We start from the raw sequence: 25,284 nt of genomic DNA on the forward strand, positions 1-25,284 counted from the left end.
TCCCTATAAATAGCGCGCAGTTGGTTTCCTGCATGCCTCCTACTGGGCATCTGTTCAGTCGCTCCTTTCGGACCTCATCGCTTCCGTTCGAGTTAGCCCTCCTACCTTACCTTCCAAAGGTCAGTAAGGATGGCCTCCCTTTCCTCCTCGACTTTACTCTCTTCTCCTTCCTCCTCTAGTAACGTCGGGGAAAAAACGTCGCTGTTGAGCCCCAACTTGTCATCCGACGAGAAGGCGGCTCAGGCCCTTGAAGCCCTGATGTGGCCACATGACCTTGACTCCACAGTGAGTGAGTTGTTGCTTAGCAACCTCCAGGAGCGCTGCAGCATCCCGGAGGGCTATGTTCTTCTTGCCCCCGAGCCAGGGCAACGGGCGTACTACCCGATCCCAAGGGTTCCACCTTAACCCCGGATGCCCTCGAGGCGGGGTTACGTTTCCCTTTGCACCCCATCATTAGTTCCTGCATTTCTTGGTGGCGCATTTCCCCATCACAGATGGCGCCGAACTCCTGGCGCTATCTGGTGGCATTCTTGGAGGAGTGTCATTATGCCAATGTTACCCCGACTCGGTCCCTTTTCTTGTCTTATTTCTGGCTTTCCAAGGGGTCTGAGGGTTATTATCTGTCAGCGCGGTCGGGCTTCCAGGTTAGCGGGGCCCCTTCCAGCAACAAAGGATGGAAGGGGCGTTTCTTTTACATTTGCTACGCAAGGGGCTGGAATTTTGGGCTCCGATGGTCGACACACATGATCGATAATACTGCCCCGGTTTTGAACGACGACGAGCGCAGGGACCTCCAGAGGCTCAAGGAGATTCTTCCCGCCTCCCGAGCCATCCGGAACATGACTGAGTAGTGGTTGATCGAAGCGGATCTTAGCACAACGCCTCGAGGTATGCCCGTAGTGGGTGGTTTAGGGTCTTTACGGATCATTCAGAATACTGACCAATGTCCGTGTTTTCGCGCAGAGATGATGAATCTTAGATCCGTGTGTGGGGGGCGGGCTTCGTCGGTTTCATCCTTGCGCCCACCGACCGAGCCAAGAATCAGCTTGAAAGATGCGTTGGTGGTGGTCGAGGCCGGTCGGCCTCGAAAGAAAGCGAAGATCTATGTCACGAAGGGATCCGACGCGACAGTGGCCCAGTCGGGAGGAGCCGCTACTAAACCGGCCGATCGTGCGGGGAGGAGCCTCGGGTGGGGTGAGGCCGGCCCCAGTAGGGAGGGGGCGGGGAAGGCGCCTCAAGAGCCTTCCGTTCGTGAACTCTACCGCCTTCCCGCGGGTACGAAGGACGAGCCTTACCAGGTTCGAGCAATGGGCCGACGGGGATTCCGCGACCTTGTTCGTCCGCGGAGGGCTTCATCCTGACATGGCTCGGGAGTTGTACACCTTGTCATCCGAAGTCCTACTCGGTAAATCTGCCAAGTCGCTGCTGTGGGTAAGCATCTCGCCATCGGCTTCCCGTCTGTACTTGGGTGGTATTGTTCTGACTCCTCTTACAGGGCCAGCACTATGCCATGGCGTTGATGGACCGGTGCGCGACACTGGCCGAGTCATCGGCAGCTTGAGCGATCGCAACGCTGAGCTGAGTAGGCAGATTGAGGAGATCCGCGTGGGAGCAGCTCCTGAGGCGGTGGCTGCGGCCGAGCAGCACGCATTAGATCTAGAGGCGGAAGCGACGCGTCTCAAGTCTGAGCTTAAGGTGGCTGTGGAGTAGAACAAAGAGCTCCATGTGCATCTGAAGGTGACTCGGGCTGAGGTCCTCCTGGCGAAGGGAGAGACACTTGCGCTCAACCAGAAGCTGGATGAGGCACGTGCGGCTTCCGGGGCCCTGGCTGACGAGATTTGTCAACGATCGGAGAAGGACAAGAAGCTGATCGAGACCTACAAAAAATCCTCAGGCTTCGAGCTTGGGCTGACTCGGATGGGGCAGGTTATCTATAAGTATGGGTATCGGGTCGCCCTGGCTCGCCTTAGAGCACGCTACCCCGACCTCGAGGTCGCGGAAGATCCCTTCTCTTCCTTTCCTAAGGACTTGGGCGTCGACATGCCCGAAGAAGTTCCCTTCGATGACAACGTGGAAGTCCCCCAGAAATAGGGTAGACCTATTGTAACATTTTGTCGATAGGCGCTGCAAGACATGGTTGTCCGGTCCTGTAACTAAATTTTTGTTTTAAATGAAGGTTTTTCATTCAGACTTCTTCATTGTCTCACTCGATTTCATTATACGGAAAACTTTTTAAGATTCTGCACATTCCACGTCCTTGGCAGGGGGTGGCCTTGCATCATTGCAAGCCGGTACGTGCCGATTCCAACGACGTCGACCACCCGATAAGATCCTTCCCAGTTAGGGGCGAGCTTGCCGCACGCTCGGGTCGGGTCGCTAACTTCAGCTTTGCGTAAGACTAGATCGCCCAACTTAATCGGTCGAGGGCACACCTTCCGATTATAGATTATGGCGACGACTCTCTTGTAGGAGAGGGCTTTCAAGTGTGCATCAGCACGCTGCTCCTCGAGCGCGTCAAGACCGACTCGGAGTCCTTCGATTGATGTCTTTTCCTTGTAGTTTTCCGTCCGAGGGGTGGGGATAACCACCTCAAGCAGTAGGACGACCTCGGTCCCGAATGCGAGGCTGTAGGGGGATTCTCCAGTTGCAGTTTTGGGGGTGGTTCGCAAGGACCACAAGATGCTAGGGAGCTCGTCCACCTAAGTCGATCAGGCCGCGGACGCTCTTTTTCTGAGCCCGTCCAGAATGGATTGGTTGGTTACCTCTGCTAGATCGTTCGTCTGGGGTGGGCTACCGAGCTGAACCTCAACTGAATCCTATAGTTCGCACAAAATTCTTGGAACCGCGCGTTGGCGAACTGGGCCCCATTATCCGTGATGATGGTCTTGGGCAAGCCGAACCGAGTCACTATATTTTTCCATACGAATTTCTCCACCTGACGTTCTATGATTGTTGCTAGTGGCTCGACTTCGACCCACTTGGTGAAGTAATCCACTCTCACGATGATGTATCTCCGCTGCCCCGAGGCTGGCGGGAAAGGTTCGAGGAGGTCCAATCCCCACTGTATGAATGGCCATGCACGGTCGATGGGGGCAAGCGGAACTGTGGGCTGCCGGGGCATCCAGGCGTGCCTCTGGCACGAGCCACATCGTTGTACGTAAGCTTTCGCGTCTCGGAACATGGTGGGCCAATAGTACCCTTGGCGAAGGATCTTGTACGCTAAGGTTCGCCCACCGATGTGTTCTCCACAAATTCTTTCGTGGACCTCGGACAGAACCGACCGAGCTTCTTCGGGTTCTAGGCACCGTAGGAGAGGATGCGAGAAAAACCTCTTATAGAGCCGTCCATTCATCTCGGAGTACCACGCCTGCATACGGCGCAGGTGCCGAGCCGCAGCCTCGTCGGCGGGAAGAATCCCGTCCCGCTTGAAGCGTAACATCTCCTGTACTCGTGTAGTTTGCATGTCGGCCGAGGACACAGCCACGATCGTGATCGCGCGGAAAGGAAGCTCCTCGACCTCGGGTTGGGCTTCGGGATCCAACTTTGATGCCAGTTTAGCTAGTGCATCCGCTCGCTTGTTCTCACTCCTTGGGACCCTAAATAATGTAAAGTGAGAGAAGTTGGCGGTTAGGCTTTTTACCTCTGCCAGGTATTTTGACATGGTTGGGTCCCAGGCCTCATATCCATCACTGAGGTGCTCGACCACTAGCTGGGAATCGGTGAGGACGTGTATGGCGTTTACCTGCATCTCAGTGGCCAATCTGAGTCCTACTAGGAGCGCCTCATATTCTGCCTCGTTGTTCGTGGCTTGAAAGCCGAAGCGGAGGGAGCGTTCGAATGAACATCCATTAGGGGCTTCCAACACTAGCCCCGCGCTCGCGCCCTTTGAGCTGGCCGATCTATCCACGCGTAGGACCCATCCTTCTCTAGCTGTTCTGAATCCTCGCCCTCGAGTTGAGTCGGTTCTGAGATGACGTCAGCTATCGATTGGGCTTTGATGGCGGTCCTTGATACATATTGTATGTCAAACTCGTCGAGCTCCACCGACCATTTGAGGAGGCGACCTACAACGTCGAATTTAGACAAAACCTGCCGGAGTGGTTGGTCGGTAATTACCTCAATTGGATGGGCTTGGAAGTAGGGGCACAACTTTCGGGTCGTTAACACGAGCGCCAGTGCCAGTCTTTCAATCGGCTGGTATCACTCCTCGGGCCCGCTTAGGACATGGCTGATGTAGTAGACTGGTAGCTGCTCCCTGGAGGCTTCTTTGGTCAGGACGGAGCTAACCGCATGCCGGGAGGCAACTAGGTGATACTGAGCTTCTCCCCGGAAGAGACTGAGGCAAGGCGGGGGAGGCTGGCCAGGTGTTGTTTTACGCATACGAGGGCTTCCTCGCATTCTGCCGTCCATTAGAAGTTTTTCGGGTTTTTCAGGGCCCGGAAGAATGGGAGGCATCGATCACCCGATCGGGAAAGAAACCAAGATAAGGCGATGAGCCTCCCGTTCAACCGTTGCAACTCCTTGATTGTCCGAGGGGCTTGCATACCGATGATGACCTTGACCTTCTCCGGGTTGGCGTCAATTCCTCTTTCATGTATGATGAATCCAAGGAATCTTCCCAAGCTGACGCCGAAAGCATATTTTGTCGGGTTGAGTCGCATATCGTATCTTCGCAATGTGGCAAACGTCTCGACCAAGTCGGTCAGGTGGGCCGCTGCCGTACGGCTTTTCACGATCATGTTATCGACGTAGACCTCCATATTTTGCCCGATCTGCCGGGCGAACATCTTGTTTATGGTTCTCTGATATGTAGCCCCAGCATTCTTTAGTCTGAACGGCATAACTCTGTAAAAATATACCCCCTGAATGGTGAGGAAGGTCGTGTGCTCTTGGTCTTCGGGTGTCCTCCTGATCTGGTTGTAGCCAGAGAAGGCGTCCATAAACGAGAGGCGAGCATGCCCGGTGGTCGTATCGACCAATTGGTCGATCCTCGGAAGGGGGTAGCAGTCTTTCGGACACGCACGATTGAGATTGGTGTAATCAACGCACATCCTCTAGCTCCCATTAGATTTTTTCACGAGGACTACATTGGACAGGCACTACGGGTACTTGACCTCTTCTATGAAGCCCGCTACCAAAAGTCGCTCCACCTCCTCACGGACAGTCAGTTGTCGGTCGAGGGCCTGTCGTTGGGGCCTCTGCTTCACTGGGCGAGCATCGAGTGAAAGTTATATATATATATATATATATATATATATATATATATATATATATATATATATATATTCACTTTCGCTAATTTATTTTAGATTGATCTTTTTGCATATAGATATCACAAAGTTATATAGATGCCCTTATACAACTTAGAATCTTAATTATATATCATCATGATTAATAATTGTTAGTTAACAAATATGATATTATTAATTAAAACTGCAATTGATATACTTATCATTACTTACAAAGTGAAGGGACTTATTTATTATATTAAATTTTATCAGGACGATTACTCATAAGATTTATAATATATATATATATATTTAAAATGATTTTTTTCTTTTTTTTATGCAAAAGATAATATTAATTTGCTTATCCAAATAATAGCCAACCAATGAGGACTGTAGAACTGTCAGTGGATCGTCGTCGTTATCCTCCTCCAGCTTGGATTTGATGGGGACTCGTCACCCAAAACCAGGATATAAATCTCAATCTCCACCGTCCATCACATTGATAAATGCCCGTGATTGGATAGTTACCGTACGATCACAATCAACCCCTTGGATGTTTATATAAATCGGAGCAAATCTCCACATCTCCGCCGATAGTTTCCGCCTCTCTCGCTCTCGCTCCTATTATTTTCCGCTCTTGGCAATCGTCTCTCTCCTTCATCTTTCCATCCTCGGATTCGATCAATCCGCCCGTCGCTGCTGCTTCTTTCTCTGTTTGCAGTCCACAATCACTTCGATTTGTGGTTGGCTACTCTTGGTTTTATAGGGTAGAGGAACGGCACGCTCGGATCTGTTATTGAGGGTTTCCTTTCTTGATTCGTCCTTTACCGGGAGGTTTTCGCTTCATAGATAGTCCTCTGGGTGCTGATGGCATTACAGGTACGGAATCTGCCTTCACATCCTGTCCGGAGCTCGTTGTTTTTGGTGATCGCTTGTCTTTCTTGAATTCGGGAGCTAAATCCTTCCAACTTCGAGAAGATCGGTCCTTCTCCTCTCTCTTTCAAGTTTTCTTGCGCCCGAAATTTTTTCGATCCACATCTTGGATGTTCCACGCCTCTTCTGGGAGGCTTTCTTTCCTTGATCCCCACTTTTCTTGGAGGTTTTCGCTTTATAGATCGTTCTTCGTGTGCTGGTGGCATTCCAGGTGGGAAGCTCCCTTCGCGTTGTGTCAGTTGCTCGTTGTTTTCTCTGATTTCCGCTTGCTGCTGGGCGATCTCTTGTCCTCCAATTTTGACAAGGTCGGTCCTCTCTCTTTCAAGTTTTCTTGCGCTTGAATTCGGTTCGATCCACATCTTGGATGTTCCACGCCTCTTTCTTTGATTACTTTACCAAATCTTGGTGAACTATGGGATTTGTCTGGGGAGATCCGTTTTTTATGTCTCCTATGGGCTGGCGCGGTGTTACTCGACGATGATCCATAATTGGATGTCTCTGTTTCGGACGGCCATACAATGTTGTTATTAGATTGCTTATCTCATACTAGTTGTCATGTTTTCTTTTGAGCTGCGGGGAGAAGATCATCACAAGTTTGCTTTAGGCGTGATGTATGGAATTCCCTATTTTTTTCAGCATCTGTAATGCTGTATTCCTTGTGGACTTTTCCTTGACATGGTTAAATTCTTACTGTAACCCTACTCTTAATTGCATTATCCAATGATTTCATCATTAGCATTTATCAGAGCTTCTTGGCTATGAGTCTGGTCTGCTTCTGCAGTATTTGGTGGGTTCCATGTCCCATTGTTTGTAGTCGCTGCCAACATTCTAATAAAAACATTTTATTGTTGGTAGTCCGATTGTTGGTAGTTTATAATACTCACCATATTTTGTATTCTTTGATGTTCTTTTTACTGACTATTTCTATCTGATACTTTGTATCGAGATTCTGTGACACTAGATTAATTTATTGTCATTAGGACCAACATTCTACTGTGGATTCTGCAGGTTATCCGATCATAGCTTGTATGGTGGGCAAACCCAGAGTTTTGCAGCTGAGGGATTGACAGTAGTGGCTTCTTTTTTCTTTTTCATTATTGTTCATGCATTGCGGTCTGGTGTTCTTGAGAGATGGTATCTGTGAACCTAGGAGTCCTCCATTATGTTCTGGACCATATCTATGGGGCATTTGTTCATAGAACCAAATTAACTACACCCTTTTTCTCAAAGGGATGGGGAGGAAGCAAGCTTGATTTGTTGGAGCGTTTTGTCAAGCAGCTCTTCCCAGCAACTGAAACTCAGAATTGGCCACCAACTCTAGTGCAACCTAAGTGGAAGACTGTGTGGGAGACAAGTAATGCATGCCTGAGAGAAGGTATTTTCAGGACCCCTTGCGACGAGCAACTCATCAGTGCATTACCTCCCGAGAGCTATAATGCAAGAGTTGCTTTTCTCGTGCCAAAAACTGTTCCACCACAGAAGATGGCTTGTGTAGTCCACCTAGCAGGTACAATCTGACTTTATGTTCTATCAGTATCGTGTTTCGCTAAAGGAAATCCTTTCTATATTCTTCTGGCATATTAAATGTTTCAATTTCCTATAGTTGGTTGATATGAAGCATATTCTTCAGTTTACTCCTATTATTACACTGTCTGAGACAATCTATGTAGCATAAAGAAACTAACATTTCTTTGGTTATTATCATTGGCTTGGTTAATACATATGATCCTAACGAGGTTAGACATTTTTTTTTTGTTTATTTGACATCTGACTCCTGGAAGTTGTTATGAATGCTTGGCATATTGACATTTGTGGCATTATAGCATTGTTCATGTTATAGCTGAATGTTGCATTTGAAGTCTAGTTGTGGAAGATATTTGGTGTAGTTCTTGTATTTGGCTGAATGAATGAGTTTCTACAACTAACAGAGTAGATACATATTAATTTGTATGCATGCAGAGAATCATAGAAGTGATATTGGCCAAGACTATTTTATGATATGATACAACACTCGTGCTCTTTTCTTTGTTACCTGTTAGCTGCTTGTGTTGTTTTCCTGAAATGCAACAACATGAATTATTGGAGTTGATGTTGTTTTCTTTGTTACCTGTTAGTCATCGTTGGGAGTGACTTTAGAAAGTTAAGAATGTTCAAGTTTGGTAAGTTGGTTTAGTAATCTATTATTCACTGATTTATATTAAGTGTTTCACTAAGGCACATGGTGATTTTTGATTCATGTGTGTTATGATTTATGCCTCTTTTGTTCCTTTAGAGTTGTAGGGAAAAATATGACCTGCCTCTTTCCATAGTAAAGAAATTGACTTATGGATGAAGAGCCTTACCAGAGAGATTGTCAATTGCCTCTTGCATTTATTCTGCATGCACGATCAAGTTTTTACTTCTCGATGGATAAAATAGAAACAAGTTTGTGCAATTTTAGAGGACGCTACAACAGACCTTTCATATTGCACTGAAAATTGTCAATGCCATGACTATATCAGCACAAGTAAAAAACTACTACATTTGCATACTGGTGAAATTTGAGGATTATTAAGTTGGTTCATGAACGAGTCCAAACTTTTTCAATGATTCTCATTGGCTCGTATGATGAAAGAAATGTGTCCTAATTTACATGAGCCATGTGTCCAACGTCTTTAAATAATTTGGTAGGTGGAGTATACATTGTTATTATACTGGAAAATATTTGGTAAGAAATCATAACTATCCTCTCATATCTGGTCCTTTACAAGCACTTGCTTATTCGTTCAGCTTTTGCAAACTTTTTTGGAACACATCATAATCGTAACTGAATCTCATTCGACTTGTATGGAAACTCATAGGCACTGGAGATCATACATTTGAGAGAAGGCTGAGACTTGGTGGACCACTGTTGAAGGAGAACATTGCAACTATGGTGCTTGAGAGGTAAAATTTTTTTTCTTTTCAACATTGGTGGACCACTGTTGAAGGAGAACATTTGTAGCCCGGAAGATGTAGGGAAAATTTTTCTTTCAACTGCCATGGATACTTTTGATGTTTAGAATGCAAAAGATTTTCCATATGCTTTATGTTTTGGCTTTGATCTGAGTTAAATGTGCTGCAGCCCATTTTATGGACAACGACGTCCTAGACTGCAGCGTGGTGCAAAGCTTCTTTGTGTGAGTGACTTGCTACTGCTAGGGAGAGTAACTATTGATGAATCACGTAGTCTCTTGCACTGGTTAGAAGTTGAGGCTGGTTTTGGCAAGACGGGCATATGTGGCCTTAGCATGGGTAAAATGAAGTATACTAAGACCACTGCTTTTGAATGTCATATAATATATGCCTCCTATTTCTTAAAAGACTATGCTAGTGCCGAAACATTAAACAAACCTGCGACTTGTTATGTCTCAATCATATATTTAAGTTTATAACGACAACAATTTTTTTATTTAAATCATTTTTTGACTGATCTTTTTTACTTCTCATTACTATCTTAGGTTGATGTTAATCCAAATTTCTTTGGTATTGACAAACTGTAGGGGGTGTGCATGCTGCAATGGTTGGGTCTCTGCATCCGAGACCAATTGCCACGCTGCCATTTCTTGCTCCCCACTCTGCAGTTGTAGCTTTTTGTGAAGGGGTCTTGAAATATGCCACGGCATGGGGGGCGCTGAGAGAAGATGGTGAACAGAAGACAGGGATGACACTGGAACAAGCCAGAGAACGGCTGCGCTCAGTGTTATCGCTTACTGACGTTACTCGGTTCCCAATTCCCAAAAATCCTGAGGCTGTCATTTTTGTAGCTGCTACTGTAAGCTCCATGTCTTTCCCACGAAGGATTCATATGTATTTTTTTTTTTTTCTGATTTTGTATGTATTTTTTTCTGATTTTGTATGTATTTTTTTCTGATTTTGTAGGATGATGGATATATTCCAAAACATTCAGTTTTGGAGCTTCAGAAAGCATGGCCAGGCTCAGAAGTGAGGTGGGTGACAGGTGGTCACGTTTCATCTTTTCTTCTCCACAATGATGAATTCCGCAAGGCGATCGTGGATGCTCTCAACAGATTGCAGTGGAGAGAAGAATCATGATATCCACCCATCATTGTGGATGTCATAAATAGTTACGTTAATAATAAATGATTATTCTTTGTATTATGGGATTTTCAACTGCAAAATGTTTCAATTCCCTGATTCAAGGTATCTAGTGATCACTGGGTTGACAACAAAATCAAAATCCTTCTTTGTAATGTGTTTTTCTCTTCTTTTTCTTTTCCTTTTTTTTTTCTTTTCCTTCTAATGTTTATTTCTTTCTTTCCGGTTGTGGTGAGTAACCAACCGTTGGTGAGTTATTACTTGACAAAAGCCAACGCCTTTATTATCAAAACAGATTCTGATAGTTAATTAGAACAAAATTAATTCTCGCGTATGCGTAGTCCATACTGGGTTTTATAGGAATGGGCTACAAAGAATAACACAAGGCTTCTTCATCATAGCTTCTTCACATGGACTGCAGCCCCTTGTTTGGCGCTCGACTCCAGCATCGCTTCCAACACTGCAACATCTCGTGCACCTTCCTTGTACAAGCTACGTGGCTCAGGTTCATGGCTGGTCATCCCATCCTGGCCCCCCAAAAAAACAAAGATTGAGGATGATGAATAGACAAAATGAAGCAGGCGTTAGTATTCAAGCAAATGGCGATATTATTCAAGCAAAAGAGCATAGGAAGAAACAACTCATTCAATGTCAGTAAGGTCACAGTAATCTAGTTATTATTAGTAGTTAGCCACAATTAGGAGAACTAATTCTTATGATTCCACTAACCAAGCTCATCCAATTTTCAGGAAGGTCTAAAATAACCAGAATTGAACACACTCATAACTTTGAGCAATTGGCGCACCTTTCTGTTAGCCTGTGAAATGTCATGAATAAAGGCCTTCAATTCCTCATTTACTCCACAGAAAGGATAGAAAGTCCTTTGACAATGCCCGCCTGCTGTATAAAACAGAACCTGCAGTTGATCGCCATCATAGTTTATACGTCCCAAAATGTCCACAAAAATTATTGGAAACCAAATTTATTGGAAACCACAGATACAAGGAACTTAGTTCTTTTATACCGAATATCCATGGCGCCCACTGTCGGTCCCACGTTCAATTTGCAATGTCCCTTTTGAACCATCGATGCGCCAATATACCTGATGACATCACTTATAAAAATAGAAGATTTAGGCACCAATGTAAAATAAAAAAGACATCTGGTCCTCGAAACTCATAATTTCTTCAGCCATTGAGAATATCACAGCCATGTACACCACTTACAGATGCAACATGAGCCTCTGCTGTTCTAACCTATGTTGCATATGTATGTCGGAAACATAGACGATCTTATTCGGCTTACCTTTGGGGAGATTGAGTTCACTGCCATTACAAATACCCCCGCGCATCCATTTTCCAATTGGCTACAAGTGCAAATTATTTAGAATTAAAAATAGCCCCAAAAATTCCTGGAACTTTACAGGAGCACTAGTTTGCCGAAACTTACAATAGAGCACATATATTGTCAGGTGGAGGCAGGGCCATGTCCACATGACGGGCAATGGCAGACACTGTGCTGATCTCACACCCAACCATCTGTTGAGCATAATGATAAATTGATCCTTAATACTAGCAAGGAGTTAACAAAGTAATTACTTGAATTTACTTCATTAAGTTATGAATTTATCATTATGGTGTGCTTGCATGGTCTGGCCAGCAGTGTGCCATACTAATGCAATTTTAACATGATATCATATCATCTACACATAGCATTTTTCCTGGATCTCATGTATTGACCAAGATTCTGGATGATACATACAAACATCAGCTTACCCTTTTTGCTTAGGTCCACTATTTAATTAGTGTTAGTTTTATGAAACAGTTATCTGGTGAAATTTGAACATTAGTTTTGGAGTGGATCATGTATCTTGCCTGGTATTGAAACAAGCAGAAAGGTGATTGTTCAAACCTTAAAACATGGTATCAGTCTAAACATAAAAACGGGGTCAACTCAAGAAACAGCCTCTTCAGAGGCTGCATGACTAATGAACTAAATCTTGCCTTGTGAGCTAGTGGAATAACCAAGATAATGACTAGCTTAAACAAATTTACCCACATATCTCAGAAGGAAAACAGAGCATACCATCCTCAATCCTGCAACAAAGTGAACCCCCATATCTAGAATGAAGCCTCCCTGTAAGTTTAAAAAAGAATTATAGTGGAACATGAAGCCATAACTTTGAAATACCTAAGACTTTCAGCTTCAACTAAACAATGATGTCAAAAGCCTTGTATATGGCTTGTGGCATAAATTTTTTATTTACAACAAGTCCATAAGCAGGTAGGAGAAATTTAATTGCCAGCATTTCTGCAATAGACGTCTTTTTGCACCATATTGATAAAAGAAATACATATGTCATCCTTAACGTTCAACTACTAAATAATTAGGTGACTCGTTAATGAGTTTGGTATAATTGTGTCATCAATAAAACTTAAGACCCCAGAATAATAACATATGTTTGACATCATAGAAGGAGTTTGTAGAGAAAACTATTTTTATAAACACAAGTCCAGACAAGCACTTGGCGAATTCATAGTAACTTGACACACATTCATGTCTATGATGATCCAACATATTTAACATCAGTCATATGCATATCATGACACAGACGTGTTCTAGTCTTTACCAGTATCTCTATACAGTGCTAACGTATTGGGTAGGATTCAAACAGTTTATAGAACATCATTTTAGCTATAGTAAAGCATCACGTAAATGTTCAAATAATTACATATTCGCCCATCACACCTGGTATTTCCACCCTTGATATACACATTTGGTAAAGTAGTTTCCGTCCTTGTGGACTTACAGGCATGGAGGATAGAGAAGTCATCATCTAAGTTTGAAATTCCACTACATAGGTGTACCAACTATACCACGCTGGTCCATTTGGGTAAACGTGTGCTGGTACTGTGCTATAATGCTCATACACTGAGCTTAGACTTAATTTAATACTTTTTTATGACTGTATTGTCCATATTAGTATTACACGTCCTGGTACATGCCAGTCTAACCAGGTCCCAGTACTGAAACCAAAACAAAATTATAAAAAAATTGACTGTAATATTTCCATCAATAATAGAAGCAATAGTAATCAAATACAGTGTAATATGCAATTTCGAGAAAAAAATAATATTGCTTTCCTCATTGTTTAAAAGTTGGGGATTTGAAATGCCAGTTCTTGGAAGCTTGGAAAGCCCGCAAAACAATATAGCAATAACAGGTGAGTTCAGCTTAATCATACTCAACTTGTCACTTACAAAATAATTTCGTCTCCAGGAACTTGAGAAGTAAGGATTTGAACTGTTCATCGATCCTTCAATGATAACTTGGACGTGCATCATATCACCAATATCATTTAACAATTTCCTGGACTATATGACCAAGTTTAGATAGTGTTTAGTACTTACAAAAAGTAAAGTTACTTTCAGAAGGTTGATACCTCAACAAACGCAGGTTCAAAGCGATAATTTTCAGCCAGAGCCCATACAGGTTGATGAGGAAAATTGTTGCAAAAAGAATTGTAGCATGATATTGCTGTTTCTGCCTCGCTTACAGCTGATGATTCAAATAATTAATTTACCATTTTAGTGAAATACAGAACCACATGGAGATGCAATAATGTAGCTCTTAATCAAATTAAAATAATATTGACTATCACAAAGAAATAAATTAGCAAGCCAATAAGGATTGAAATTGGGATAACATGAAAAGTGACATACGCATGAAAACAATGTGCATATTTTCTATGTAAAAGCAAAACTAGCTCAGAGAGAATGGCAAAGTGCAAACACTGGACACCTCCTTCCTTGTAAAACAAGTTTTACAGGCCACTCTACATGTTCTGATGAAAAAATACACATCAACAGCAGTAAGCACAAACATATTAATAACTGATGATGTTGCAGGTGAGACAAGTAACTAGTTCTAGTAGTTTGCATTTATGACTCAGTAATTGGTGCTAGTGACTAGTGTCAATCATTTCATAAGGTATTTCTTACCTTATATTTGTCTGAGTTATTTCTTCTGTTGATGGCTATAGGACAAGGCTACCAAAGACAGGAAATTGATTACACAAAGGCATATTCACTTAAAGTGACATTCACACGATAAACATCTTGTAACCTAAACAAGTTGTATGCTGTAATCAATTTAAAGTGACATATTCACAAGATAAACATCTGTCCCATGTATTCAACGTCCACAGTATGAGCCTAAAAATAAATAAAATAATGTATTCAACAAAAAGAGTCACAGGGCAATATATCTTCCATTACAAGTAACAGGAGGGAGCAGATCGATCTCCTTATCCAAGGAGAGGAAGGGTATAGATCCAAACAATAATGGGAAATTGGGAGCGATGAACAAATTTTGCAGAAAGAGGACAATAAGAGGGAAACAACCAGACAATTAGACTCAGTATCCATCAACCGACATCTCCTTGGATCTCAAGCAAGAAGTAAATCATATTAATAGCTATGGCAAACCAGAGGATCAGCTCTCGGGCCAATAGATGGACACAAATGGTGCATCCAACCCATTCCAAGTAACAATGAAACAGGTTTGCAGAAATTATTTTAAAAATAGCAATTAGTTTGATCAAAATGTGCTTAGAATTGTGTGATAAGACTGACATATATAAGCACTCATGACACATGGTGCTTATATGATTGTGGAGATCCAATGTCAATGAGATAATATATGATTGTGGAGAAAAAATTAAGAAGGGAAAACATACAATCATACAAGCTAATTGACTTTTATCTGAAAGAAAATATTTGTTGACGTTTCATGCCATTCAAGTCCATAAACCACTAACAAATGGCTTTAGCAACTAATATAAACATGACGATACAGGATACCAATTTGAGGATACGGACTACTTACTTCCAGCAGCAGGTTTTTCTTTGTTCGTCAAATTTGTAAGCCATGCAAAGGACGAAGACAAACTCAAAATGAGTATTAGATTAGTGAAGATCAATTTCAAATCTTAGAAGAGCAAAATACAGATCAACTTCATAAACTTGAGGACGATTTAACCAAAACCAACAAAATTAACCAGTCCCAAGCTCATATTGATTTAAATATGAGCCTTTCAGTTACTATATTAATATATTGATTCAATAGCCAATGTAATGGTCAATTTTTCAGTACCTTGAATAACGTGTTTTCCCGCTTTCAACATTCTCAAGGAAATCTCAACCTGCATGTTTGATTAACTGCGTTAGCAGCAATTAGCCTGGGATGATAAAAATGGTCATCAACAAAATATCAATGAGAATTTCAATTCCATGGAAAAAGAAATATCATAGATGGATAGCGGGAAGTGAGTGAAAAAGGGCCATTCTAAAATCAAGCAGGAGAATGGTGAACTCCAAAGAAGGGACAGTGTAATTAACACGGTGCAAATTCTGTCAAATGATCCATTATGATGGGGCTTGAAAGCAGGATATCATTGTTTATAAGTAAAAGACTAAGAAAGCCTTTATTCGATATGCAGCTATAGCAGTCACTCTTGTTGACTTATGCAGTACAGAACATAACTCTTTATTTTATGTTATTAAAGTACTGCCCAAGTCAGTTTTTTTTTAAAAACTATCGAGGATGAATCATTTAATATAGTTGAAATAATGGACCTTGTAACAAACATGCATCTTTGAAGATAACGTATCTGTCCACATTTTTATAATATCATGACACACTAACTAGAACAAGGATGAGAGGAGAACATGAGTGAGGCCTAAAATTTAGCAACTCTAACTGGATCAATATGCCCTTGTCATGTTATTAAACTAACTAACTTCTTCAAGTTTTTCTATTGACTTTGTTGATTCATATTCTCTGCCTCTTTGTTTTCTTAAATAATTTTCTTTCGAATTTTCGTGGCTAAAATAATCATTCAATTAGAGCAAAAACACTTCAGTTAGCACTTAACAATCACTTATTTTTCACTTCTGTCAAGCAGTGATCACATTATATGCAAGATCATGGGTTGGAATGAGTTCCTAAGTAAACACCAGGGCCCTTGTGCAGTTCTACAATGTACTACATTCTCTTGTGCCAGCATCATGTCAGAAAGTGTAATCTTTTCTTTCAAACACTAAATAGTACTGCTAACTAATTTAGTAATTCAAAAGTGCGACAATTTTATTTTATCTCAATATAAAATTTTATAAAAATATTTCCTGAAAGTGGAAGACTCTGTAACTAATCAAATGCAACCAAATGAATACACAAGATTACATTCATCTGTAGAACTTACACGGGAAGTACAGAAATTAATGAATTTTTTTCTTCTAATACTTCCATGTACTTCTATGGAGTCTTTTGTATAGAGGCATGCAGATGACAGTTCAAGAATAAGTCTTAGGGGTTTCATTGTACAACTGAAGCATCGGGTATGTATTCAAACCTGAACTTGTGCAGCAAGAACTACAGCAACTGCCGTTATGGAGCTGTCTTGAATGATTTCCTCAAGTCCTGAATCACCCCATTTACATTCTATATTTGGAGCAAAATCTTGCGCGAGTTCTGCGGCAGCTTTGGCAGATTCCTAGGCAGAATGTCACATAATGTTAGGTACAGAATGCATCAAGCGAAACAGACTAGTTTGCAGATAAATCCAATTCATAGCCTGTTGCATCAAGAGTACACACAAAAATTTCATACCTCAGTTCGACTCCAAATTGATTTAATAATTAAATGATCAGCTATCTCTCTTAACCTAGGAATATACTGAGTCCGGACAAAGATGCCTGCTCCAATTATCGCAATCTGGGGAGGTGCCGCATCCGAAGCAGCCATTTTCCCTGTGGTCCATTATGGCACAACGACTTGAATGCTCGAGAACTAATTAGAGTATGGGTAAAGTATGCCATTCTTACCAAAGAAAAACTAATAACCACAATTATCAAGCTGACCTGAAGTGAAAACAAAATCCGTGCAGGTGCTTAACTATCCATAGACTACTAGATTGCAACACAAAGAATGGTACTAAATGATGCAAAATTAAAGGACCAAAAACCTCAAATACCAACAAGTTCTCTGGGTAAAGAAATCAAAACCACAAGCAAAAGGAAAAGATAAATCTAGCCAGGCAACGAGTAATTTCTCAAGCCTACGTAATCATCCACTCTTGTTGATGTATAAATTGGACGGCAGAGATTAATAACACACAGATTGTCAGGCGAAGACATGAATACTAGGACATCACTGTCTCATCATTAACTGGTTAGAAAACATTCACAGGTTACTAATATGCAAGAAACGTGACGTGGTTTAGCCAAACGCAGAATAGAATGGGTGCGAATCTTTAAGAGAATGTCTAAAGACTCTAAACTACCACGGAGAAGATCACTTTAGCAGCAACTTCTTCTTCTAAGCTACATCAACGGGAGGGAGCAGATCGGTATCGTAATGCAAGAAGAGAAAGATACAGATCCAAACAATAATGAGAAAATTGGTACTGATGGAGCAAATTAAGGAGAAAAAAGAAAGAGGTGATGGAAACAACCAGACCAATAGACTCCGCATTCATCAACCGACATCTCTTTCGTTCTCAATCAAGAAATGAATCATAGCACTCGGGACAGCATGGGCTCAAGAATTGCCAAGGCAAACCAGCCGCTCAGCATCTTGGGCCGAAAGATGGACGCAAATGGTGCATCAGACCCATTTGAAGGACACACCCGCAGCAAGAAAACGAACAAGTAGCAGATAAACGAATTCGAAGTGCCTGGAAGTGGCTTCGACCGACATTACCTTCCGAGAAAACGAACGGCGGTCGACAGATCGTCGATCCAAGAAACAACTGCAAGAGATCGGCACCCCGAAGACCACGGCTTCTCGTTTCAACAGCAGAGGCAGCGGTGACGACAGATCTCGCTCGAGAGGGAAGGATGGAGGCGGAGGAGGCGTCGAAGAGAAGAGATTTAGTTAATGGCCGAACCAGAGAAGGGTGTTTCCGTCTTTACGAGTACCGACACGAGCGATGCACGTGAGACTATGTGAATGATCGGCGTATATAATTACCATATAATAAAAAAAGCATTAATAATAACGCATGGTCAATAAAACGATTGAGACATCATCATCCACAAACAAACGCGAATCTTAAAGCATTTATCGGTTGCCCTACATCGCAATCTACTAAGAACAGAAGCACGACCGGTTCATGCGTCCTGCAACTGTGGATTCCACTTCAGCTCTGCCATCCGTCGCTGGATTCGCCTCCTTGGCTTCCCAGCGGCGGGCCGCTCAGTGCATCTTCTTCATCTGCCACGGTGGCTCCACTGATCAAGGCAGGTCGATCAAGATCGGGGGCACGCAGGACGAGCTGTTCTCCACGTTCCGGGATCCACGGGGTTGTGTTCGGACGCCTCGCCCTCTTCGGCGGAACCAAGGCTTCTGCGGGCTGAGGCTGCGCCTTCCTCGCTTTGCTGTGCGAACTCATGTGGCCGCCATAGGCTTGCGGTGTGGGGAAACTCATGTCGCACTCGCTGCACCTGTATGGGAGAGGCGGCGCCTGCTTCGTCCTCGCCAACTCGCCTGCTGCCGAACTCGACTCCGTTCGATTCTTCCAGGCACGAAAACAAGCAGCAAACGAAGGGTTGATGCTGATGTCGTTGTTCCCGCCAAATCGGTAAGGAAGGCTGTCAGCCGCGGACTCGACGGGGAAGCTTCTTCTAGTCGGGGAGAAGAACGACGTCCCGATAGAATTCGCAGACGAGAGTTGCGGGAACGACGGGTTGAACATCGATCCGAAGCGCAGTCCGTCATCGAAGTAGCGAGAGGTCGACGGGCCAGCAGAAGACGTGGGGGAGAAGGTGAAGCCACGCCCAGCGGCAGGAACGGAGGGGAAGGGCAGCCGAGGAGTCGGGATCTGGTTCAGGAAGTTCGATCGAGGCACCGGTGCGGCGGACGTGGACGGACTCGCGAAGGCGGGCAGAGGCGGGGACTCGATTAGCCGGGTCGCCACGGCCGCCGCTCCCGCAGAAGGTGCAGCGGCAGGAACGGAGGGGAAGGACCACCGAGGAGCCGGGATCTGGTCCGGGAAGTTGGATTGAGGTACCAGGTTGACGACCGGGGTGGCGGACGTGGACGGACTCGCGAAGGTGGGCAGAGGCTGGTACTCAATTAGCCGAGTCGCCGGGGCCGCCGATCCCGCAGAAGGTGAAGCCACCGGGGTGGTGGACGTGGATGGATTGGCGAAGGTGGTTGTGGGGGCCGAGAAGTCGAACACACTTCCATAGTCTAAGAAGAATCTCAAATCGTCGTCGTCAGCCATGGATGAAGAAGGGAGAAGGAAGAGAAACTTGCAAGATGAGAGGAAGGCAGCAGCGCAGGGTATATATAATGGGAGAAAGCAGCAGATGGCTTGTCGGCAAAGCGTCGGAAACTGACGGTGCACAGCTGGGTCTGCAGGAATACCTCATCATCATCACCATCGTCATAAAGAAGACATGCCATATTCGTCGTTGCATGCAGTTTCCTTCTCGCCGTTGCTGCTGCTGCAGCTGCAGGCACTGCACCTGAAATGAATGCTCCCCCGCTTCCATTAATTTCACGTAGACATCCCATGCAAGTCGTCAACATAACATTAGGGTTTTGAGACTCATATGAATTTTCTTTTTGATTTTTGGTATGCAATGAATCGGAATTTGCGTTGCAGATTTGGAAATGATATTGAAGGATTGCTTGATGTTGCACTTCACGTCTTATCTTGATTCCTATGATAACATTTGTAGGCCATGCATGGTTACTCCTATTATGGTATTTCTTAGTTTTGCGGTGCATGATGTAGGGTTTTTTCCATAGGGTCATCTCCATCCAAAAGTCATTCCATGTTGGTGTTCTTTTTGGATTCCTGTCCTCCAAGTAGGGGAAAATTAATAATAAATAATTGAGTTAATAATAGACACATTAAACACTCCAAGCCAATCCAACTCTCCATGTAAATATTATGATAAGAGATTGAACTTTGGATGTCACAACCCACAATTCATTTATTGAAGATGAGAGAAGAATTACATACTACTTGGGTGAAAAGGAGAGAGAGAGAGAAACTTACAAGAGTAAACAGAAAAAGAAAATGAGAATCATTGGCTTGCATCATGAGGAAATAGAAAATGGCTTCAAGCAGAAGTTAATGAGAATGAGGAACAAGATGACAACAAATTGCAGAAGAATTACATCAAAAGAATAAAAGTAAAAAATACAATGCAGACAAGGAAAACTGCTTAATAATGTGCCTTCAGGGTTGCAAATACTAAGCATGCATCCATATATCGTTCCTCGTCTACGTAATTATTCGTTTCTACATCTTTGCCGTTCCTCAATCTTTCGATACGTGACGTTTAATGTATATGTCTGTAGATAATAGATATGGATATATATATTATATATAGAGAGAGTGAGAGAGAGAGAGAGAGAGAGTATTATGGGAACTGGAAGGTGCTGGTGGCGGTGGAGCCTTCGCCTTCCTTGGGAGGGCTGATGGCGATCCAGAGGAGTGAGATGGTGATGGCGATGAGGCCGGACCAGACGAAGACGATGGTGGGAGTCTTGCCGCGCCTGCCCATGAGGCCCTTGGCGAAGGGGTAGAGGTGAGCCAGCACCCAGAAGCTGAAGAAGGCACCGCCCATCAGCTTGCTCCACTTGGGGACCTCGCTGTAGATGGTCTTGGCGAAGCCGAAGGCGATGGCGATGATGTTCACCATCATGATGGTGATGGGTGGGATCATGAGGGACGTCCACTTGACGAGGTACAGGTCGGCGTAGATGTCCTCCTCGTCCTCCGCCGTGGACTTGGTGGTGAGGGTGAAGGAGATCTCGATCCCGGCCACGACCTTGAGGAGCCCCTGGACCACCGCGTACAGGTGGGCGCTGGTGCCGGAGATGAGCCAGAACTGCTCGTTGCGCCACCACTCTTCGAGGCCCACGCCGGACCACTTGACCTCGAGGATGGCCAGGCCGATGAGGGTGAGGGTGATGGTGAGCAGGTAGACGAGGAAGGTGACGTTGAGGGTCTGGACGATGAAGTAGCCCGAGAAGAGGGAAAGGGCCGGGAGGAAGCAGTAGACGAGGAGGAAGATGGAGGTGAAGGGGTAGATGCCGACGTTGAGGTAGGCGATGCGCTGCAGCAGCTTCAGACGCCGTGACGCCAGCAGGGCGTTGTTGCGGGAGAAGAAGATCTCCACGGAGCCAGTGGCCCAGCGGAGCACCTGGTGGAGCCGGTCCGTCAGGTTGATGGGCGCCGACCCCCGGAAGGCGTCGCGCTTGGTGATGCAGTATACCGAGCGCCACCCCCTGTTGTGCATCCTGTACCCTGTCACCACGTCCTCCGTCACCGACCCGTAGATCCAACCCACGCGGTCGCCCCACTCCGTCTTGTCCTCGTACCTGAATCCATACGATCACTCAGCAAGAACAGATCGAAGCATGTCAGGAAGGAGGAGAAGATGAAACGAATGACGTACCAACAAGAGATGACAGAGACGGCCTCAGCGACGGTGGCGGGATCGAGGGGGGGTCGCGGGACCCTGAGAGCACCGGGAGGGCGGCCATGCTTGATCCCAGGGTGGTCGGCCAGGGGGCGGCCCTGGAACTCGGCCACGGGTATCGACTCGGACAGCGCTGCGGAGTTGCCAAACCGCTTGGGCAGCAGCGCCGGGTCGAGATCGGTGTCGAAGTCTTCTGCCCTGAGCGACTGCGTGTCCGAGTCCGTCTCTTTGCTGTACGTGCTCTTCTTCTCCTTCTTCGTGAACAGCCCGGTGTACTCGGTCGCCCGGGGAGGGTCGAAGCCATACAGCGCAAATCGCCGGAACAAGCAACCGGTCCCCACATAAACCGGACCCTGCAAGTCCGACAACAACGATCTAAGAAAACGAACCGCCCCTCCCCAACTGGGGTAGGTAAACGGCACAGAGTGAGATACCTGCACGCCGTCCAGGGCGCGCATGTTGCCATCGAAGAAGACGGTGTTGTGGTTGGCGTAGCGGTCGGAGGGGTCGATGCCCTCGAACCTCTGGGGGAACTGGATGTAGCAGATGCGGTCACCACCTCGGTCCAACATGAAGCACATGCCCTCGCGCATGGCGTCGGCGTTGTTGATGTAGTGGTCGCAGTCAAGGTTGAGGATGAAGGGGCCGTTCGACATGACGGCCGACGACCGCACCAGCGCGTTCATGGCCCCGGCCTTCTTGTTGTGGTCGTACCCCCGCCGCTTCTCGCGCGACATGTACACCAGCATCGGCAGTCGGATGTCCACGTCCGTGAAGTCCATCGTCTGGTCCTCGTCCGGCAGCCCGTAAAGCGGATCCGCCGAGGGCGGCTTCAGCATCACCTGCAGTAGAATGAAAATGGAAGAGAAGAAGAAGGAGAGTGTGAAACGGTGGTGTTAGTACTCGTATATATTACCTGGAGGATGCTCGCGTGATCTCCTCTGGCATGCTCAGGGGCGGAGGTGGTCCAACTCCCCGGCCAATGCGTCCCATCGGCCATCCACGTCGCCTTGGTGACCTTTATCGGCTCCGTCGGGTCGCCACCACTCTCCCTGATGTGCTTGATCGCCTTCATTTCCTCCCGAGCATTGAATGCGTCCGACCTCCTCCTGATGGAATCGGGCAACCCGTTGATCCTAACCTTGAACTCGTCATACTCCCGCTTCACTTTCCTCCGGTCCTTCACGAAGTCCGACCGCCTCTTGTTCTTGGTCGGGTCCCCCTTCAAGCTGAAGTAGCTGTCGGGGTTCCTCGGCTCGATGTCATGCTTGCGACAGAAGGGGACCCAAATATTGGCGAAGCTCGCGGCCTCCGCCATCGCCTCGAACGTGAGCAGAGCGCCACCATCATCAGATATGTAGCACGCTAACTTCTCCACCGGATAATTGGCGGCCAGGATTGACAGGATCGTGTTAGCCGTGACGAGCGGTGGCTCTTTCTCGGGGTCGGCGGTGGAGACGAAGACGTCCATGCCGGGAAGGTCAGAGCGTCCCGTCGGATTGGAGGGGGATGGCATATCGAACTTCTCCTTGAGCACCGAGAGGTCGGTCGCCCGATTGATCGGGTGGAGCTTGGGGATCACGTCGAGGATCCAGGAGAAGGCAAACCAGATCTCACAGACTATGGACATGCCCCACAGCCACATGGCCTCCTCGTTCGGATGCTTCACCCTCCATACCAGGAAGAAACCCAGAGCAACCAGCCGCACAACTATGAGAAGCCTGAGGTCACATCAACGAGATTAGTAGATCGCATGGCATCACAATGGGGTGAGGGGTTGGAGACAACATACCTGTAAGGGCTGATGATTCCGGCAGGCATCGGGATCTTCCGAGTCAGGGGTTTCCAGGGCTTATCCATGTTTTCCGGGATGCCGTCCGCCATGCCCTCCTCGAGATCATCATCGTACATGCCGTCTTTGGGCCAATAGGCGTTCCCATAGCCGTACGTCCCTTTGCTTTCGAACAACCACCGGTTGTGGTCGAACTCCCCGGTCTGGCTGCGCATCAGCAGGGACTTGTTCGACTTCATTACCGACATGCGGTTGTCAGCTGTCGTCTTGGCGTTGGCCGGCGCCGGAAGGGAGAGAGCGCCGGTGCGGAAGTCCGGCACATCGTCCTCGTACTCCCCTATCTTGTATGGCTCCTTGCAACCCGGGCACGTCCCCCCATCCTTTTGAGCGTCCAAGTAGCAGTCCCTGCAAATCTTAAACCTGGAATCGATTGGTTAGCACCAGTAGAAGACCTTCTTTCGCTCTCAAGACTGGCCGAGGAGGAGGAGGCTACCTGCATTCGCACGGGTCGATGTCTTCTCCGCGCTCGTCCCGCATGACCTTGCCATCGCAGGCCTGCATGGCACAGGATGAGCCCTTGGCGCCCGCCATCTGGGGGTGCATCACCTCGGAGTCGATGACCTTGTCCATGAGATGCGCCCTGGTGACGCTGTTAAAACCCCCGGTGAAGAGCGAGTTGGAGACGTACTGCTCCTCCGCCTTGACCGCCACCGACGCGGCCTCGGCGGGTCCATCCATGGGTTGGTTGTCGGGTGTCGGGGGTATGTGCACCGTGTAGTTCATGTAGTCCCCGGAGAGCTCCCCCGACATGTCCATGTCCTCCCTGGAGAGGCTCACGTAGCGGCCGCTCGACGTCCTCCTCGCGAACTTGACCGTTTGCCCACTGGCATTGCGGTTGTTTTGAGACCCACCACCGCCTGGGCTGCGGATCGACTTCTTGGACGGATTGAGCGGTGCGGACGCCATCTTCTACTTTCTCTCTTGTCTCCCTTCTTTCTGATCTCCGATCACAGCAACCATGCGCATCGACAACACGAACCCATTCAACACGGGGAACACACTCCTCGTCTCCGCTTCTTCGTGGAACCCGTTCGATCTCTGCCTGGTCTGCTTATCAACTCAATGGCCATTTGATGCTCGCACACGGCGCTCTCATAGCCGTTCCCTTCTCGATGGTGAAAACGAAGCAACAAAATAAATACAGGAGGGGAGGAGGTGTTCGACGGAACGACGCTCAGGTAGCAGAGAAGCTTCATGGGATCCACCAGTTGCCACCTAGAATCGAACGGCGGAGGAGAGAAGGGGGCATGGATGGAGTTGCCCGAGTCAACAGCATCGTACTCCCCATTATAGGAACGAGTTCGTGTGGACCAGAGAGAGAGGCGCAGGCGTTGGGTGTTGACTTCTGAAGAACCATACAAGAGCGAGTGAGAAGCTAATTAATTGGTTCAACATCAAAGTCATAAACAATTAGCATTAACTTGATTTAAGCATATGAATGAAACCTACTTGCGATAAGCCAATCACCACCTTCAACATGAAATGAAATGAAATGATTCGAGCTGCTGCGTCTGAATCATTTGATTCTCTCCCGATGACTTATTAATGTTTCACATAGGTTGTCGGCTTCGCTAACCATTTGGCCGATATGAAGCCTACTCTAAAATGATTCAACACTACACAGCAGCTTGACACCATGTCTTTCTCGTACGAACGTAGCCAAACTTCCTGTTTCAAGCCTAATTTAAACTCA

The 25,284-nt window shown here is 46.0% G+C and overlaps 3 protein-coding genes across 5 annotated transcripts; 1 reads left to right on the forward strand and 2 right to left on the reverse strand.

Moving 5' to 3' along the window:
* The first annotated feature begins 5,810 nt into the window (after positions 1 to 5,810).
* LOC135631744 (uncharacterized) lies at positions 5,811 to 10,393 on the forward strand. Of its 2 annotated transcripts, XM_065139577.1 has the most exons (7): positions 5,811 to 6,107; positions 6,373 to 6,466; positions 7,170 to 7,668; positions 9,002 to 9,086; positions 9,265 to 9,434; positions 9,683 to 9,954; positions 10,062 to 10,393. In XM_065139577.1, exons 3-7 carry the CDS (start codon positions 7,293 to 7,295, stop codon positions 10,233 to 10,235), a joined length of 1,077 nt encoding a protein of 358 aa, XP_064995649.1. In that variant the 5' UTR covers positions 5,811 to 6,107; positions 6,373 to 6,466; positions 7,170 to 7,292; the 3' UTR covers positions 10,236 to 10,393. The 2 variants fall into 2 exon arrangements, with proteins under 2 accessions (XP_064995649.1, XP_064995648.1); XM_065139576.1 differs by lacking the exon at positions 6,373 to 6,466.
* A 106-nt stretch (positions 10,394 to 10,499) lies between these two features.
* LOC135631743 (dehydrogenase FPY6-like) lies at positions 10,500 to 18,196 on the reverse strand. 2 transcript variants are annotated; one of them, XM_065139575.1, is made up of 13 exons: positions 18,000 to 18,196; positions 16,908 to 17,047; positions 16,651 to 16,791; positions 15,393 to 15,441; positions 15,126 to 15,143; positions 13,681 to 13,796; positions 13,499 to 13,612; positions 12,324 to 12,374; positions 11,688 to 11,776; positions 11,544 to 11,604; positions 11,263 to 11,340; positions 11,044 to 11,154; positions 10,500 to 10,765 (listed from the first exon to the last, which is right to left on the reverse strand). In XM_065139575.1, exons 2-13 carry the CDS (start codon positions 17,040 to 17,042, stop codon positions 10,634 to 10,636), a joined length of 1,095 nt encoding a protein of 364 aa, XP_064995647.1. In that variant the 5' UTR covers positions 17,043 to 17,047; positions 18,000 to 18,196; the 3' UTR covers positions 10,500 to 10,633. The 2 variants fall into 2 exon arrangements, with proteins under 2 accessions (XP_064995647.1, XP_064995646.1); XM_065139574.1 differs by having other exon boundaries at positions 12,297 to 12,374.
* A 2,398-nt stretch (positions 18,197 to 20,594) lies between these two features.
* On the reverse strand, positions 20,595 to 24,886 carry LOC135631000 (cellulose synthase-like protein D4). Its single transcript, XM_065138357.1, has 6 exons — positions 24,025 to 24,886; positions 23,532 to 23,951; positions 22,656 to 23,460; positions 22,174 to 22,581; positions 21,716 to 22,092; positions 20,595 to 21,638 (listed from the first exon to the last, which is right to left on the reverse strand). The coding sequence occupies exons 1-6, from the start codon at positions 24,495 to 24,497 to the stop codon at positions 20,675 to 20,677; spliced, it is 3,447 nt and encodes a 1,148-aa protein (XP_064994429.1). The 5' UTR covers positions 24,498 to 24,886; the 3' UTR covers positions 20,595 to 20,674.
* Between the last annotated feature and the right edge of the window lie 398 nt (positions 24,887 to 25,284).

The sequence above is a fragment of the Musa acuminata genome, chromosome BXJ3-2 (genome assembly GCF_036884655.1).
Source record: "Musa acuminata AAA Group cultivar baxijiao chromosome BXJ3-2, Cavendish_Baxijiao_AAA, whole genome shotgun sequence".
Lineage (NCBI taxonomy): Eukaryota > Viridiplantae > Streptophyta > Magnoliopsida > Zingiberales > Musaceae > Musa > Musa acuminata.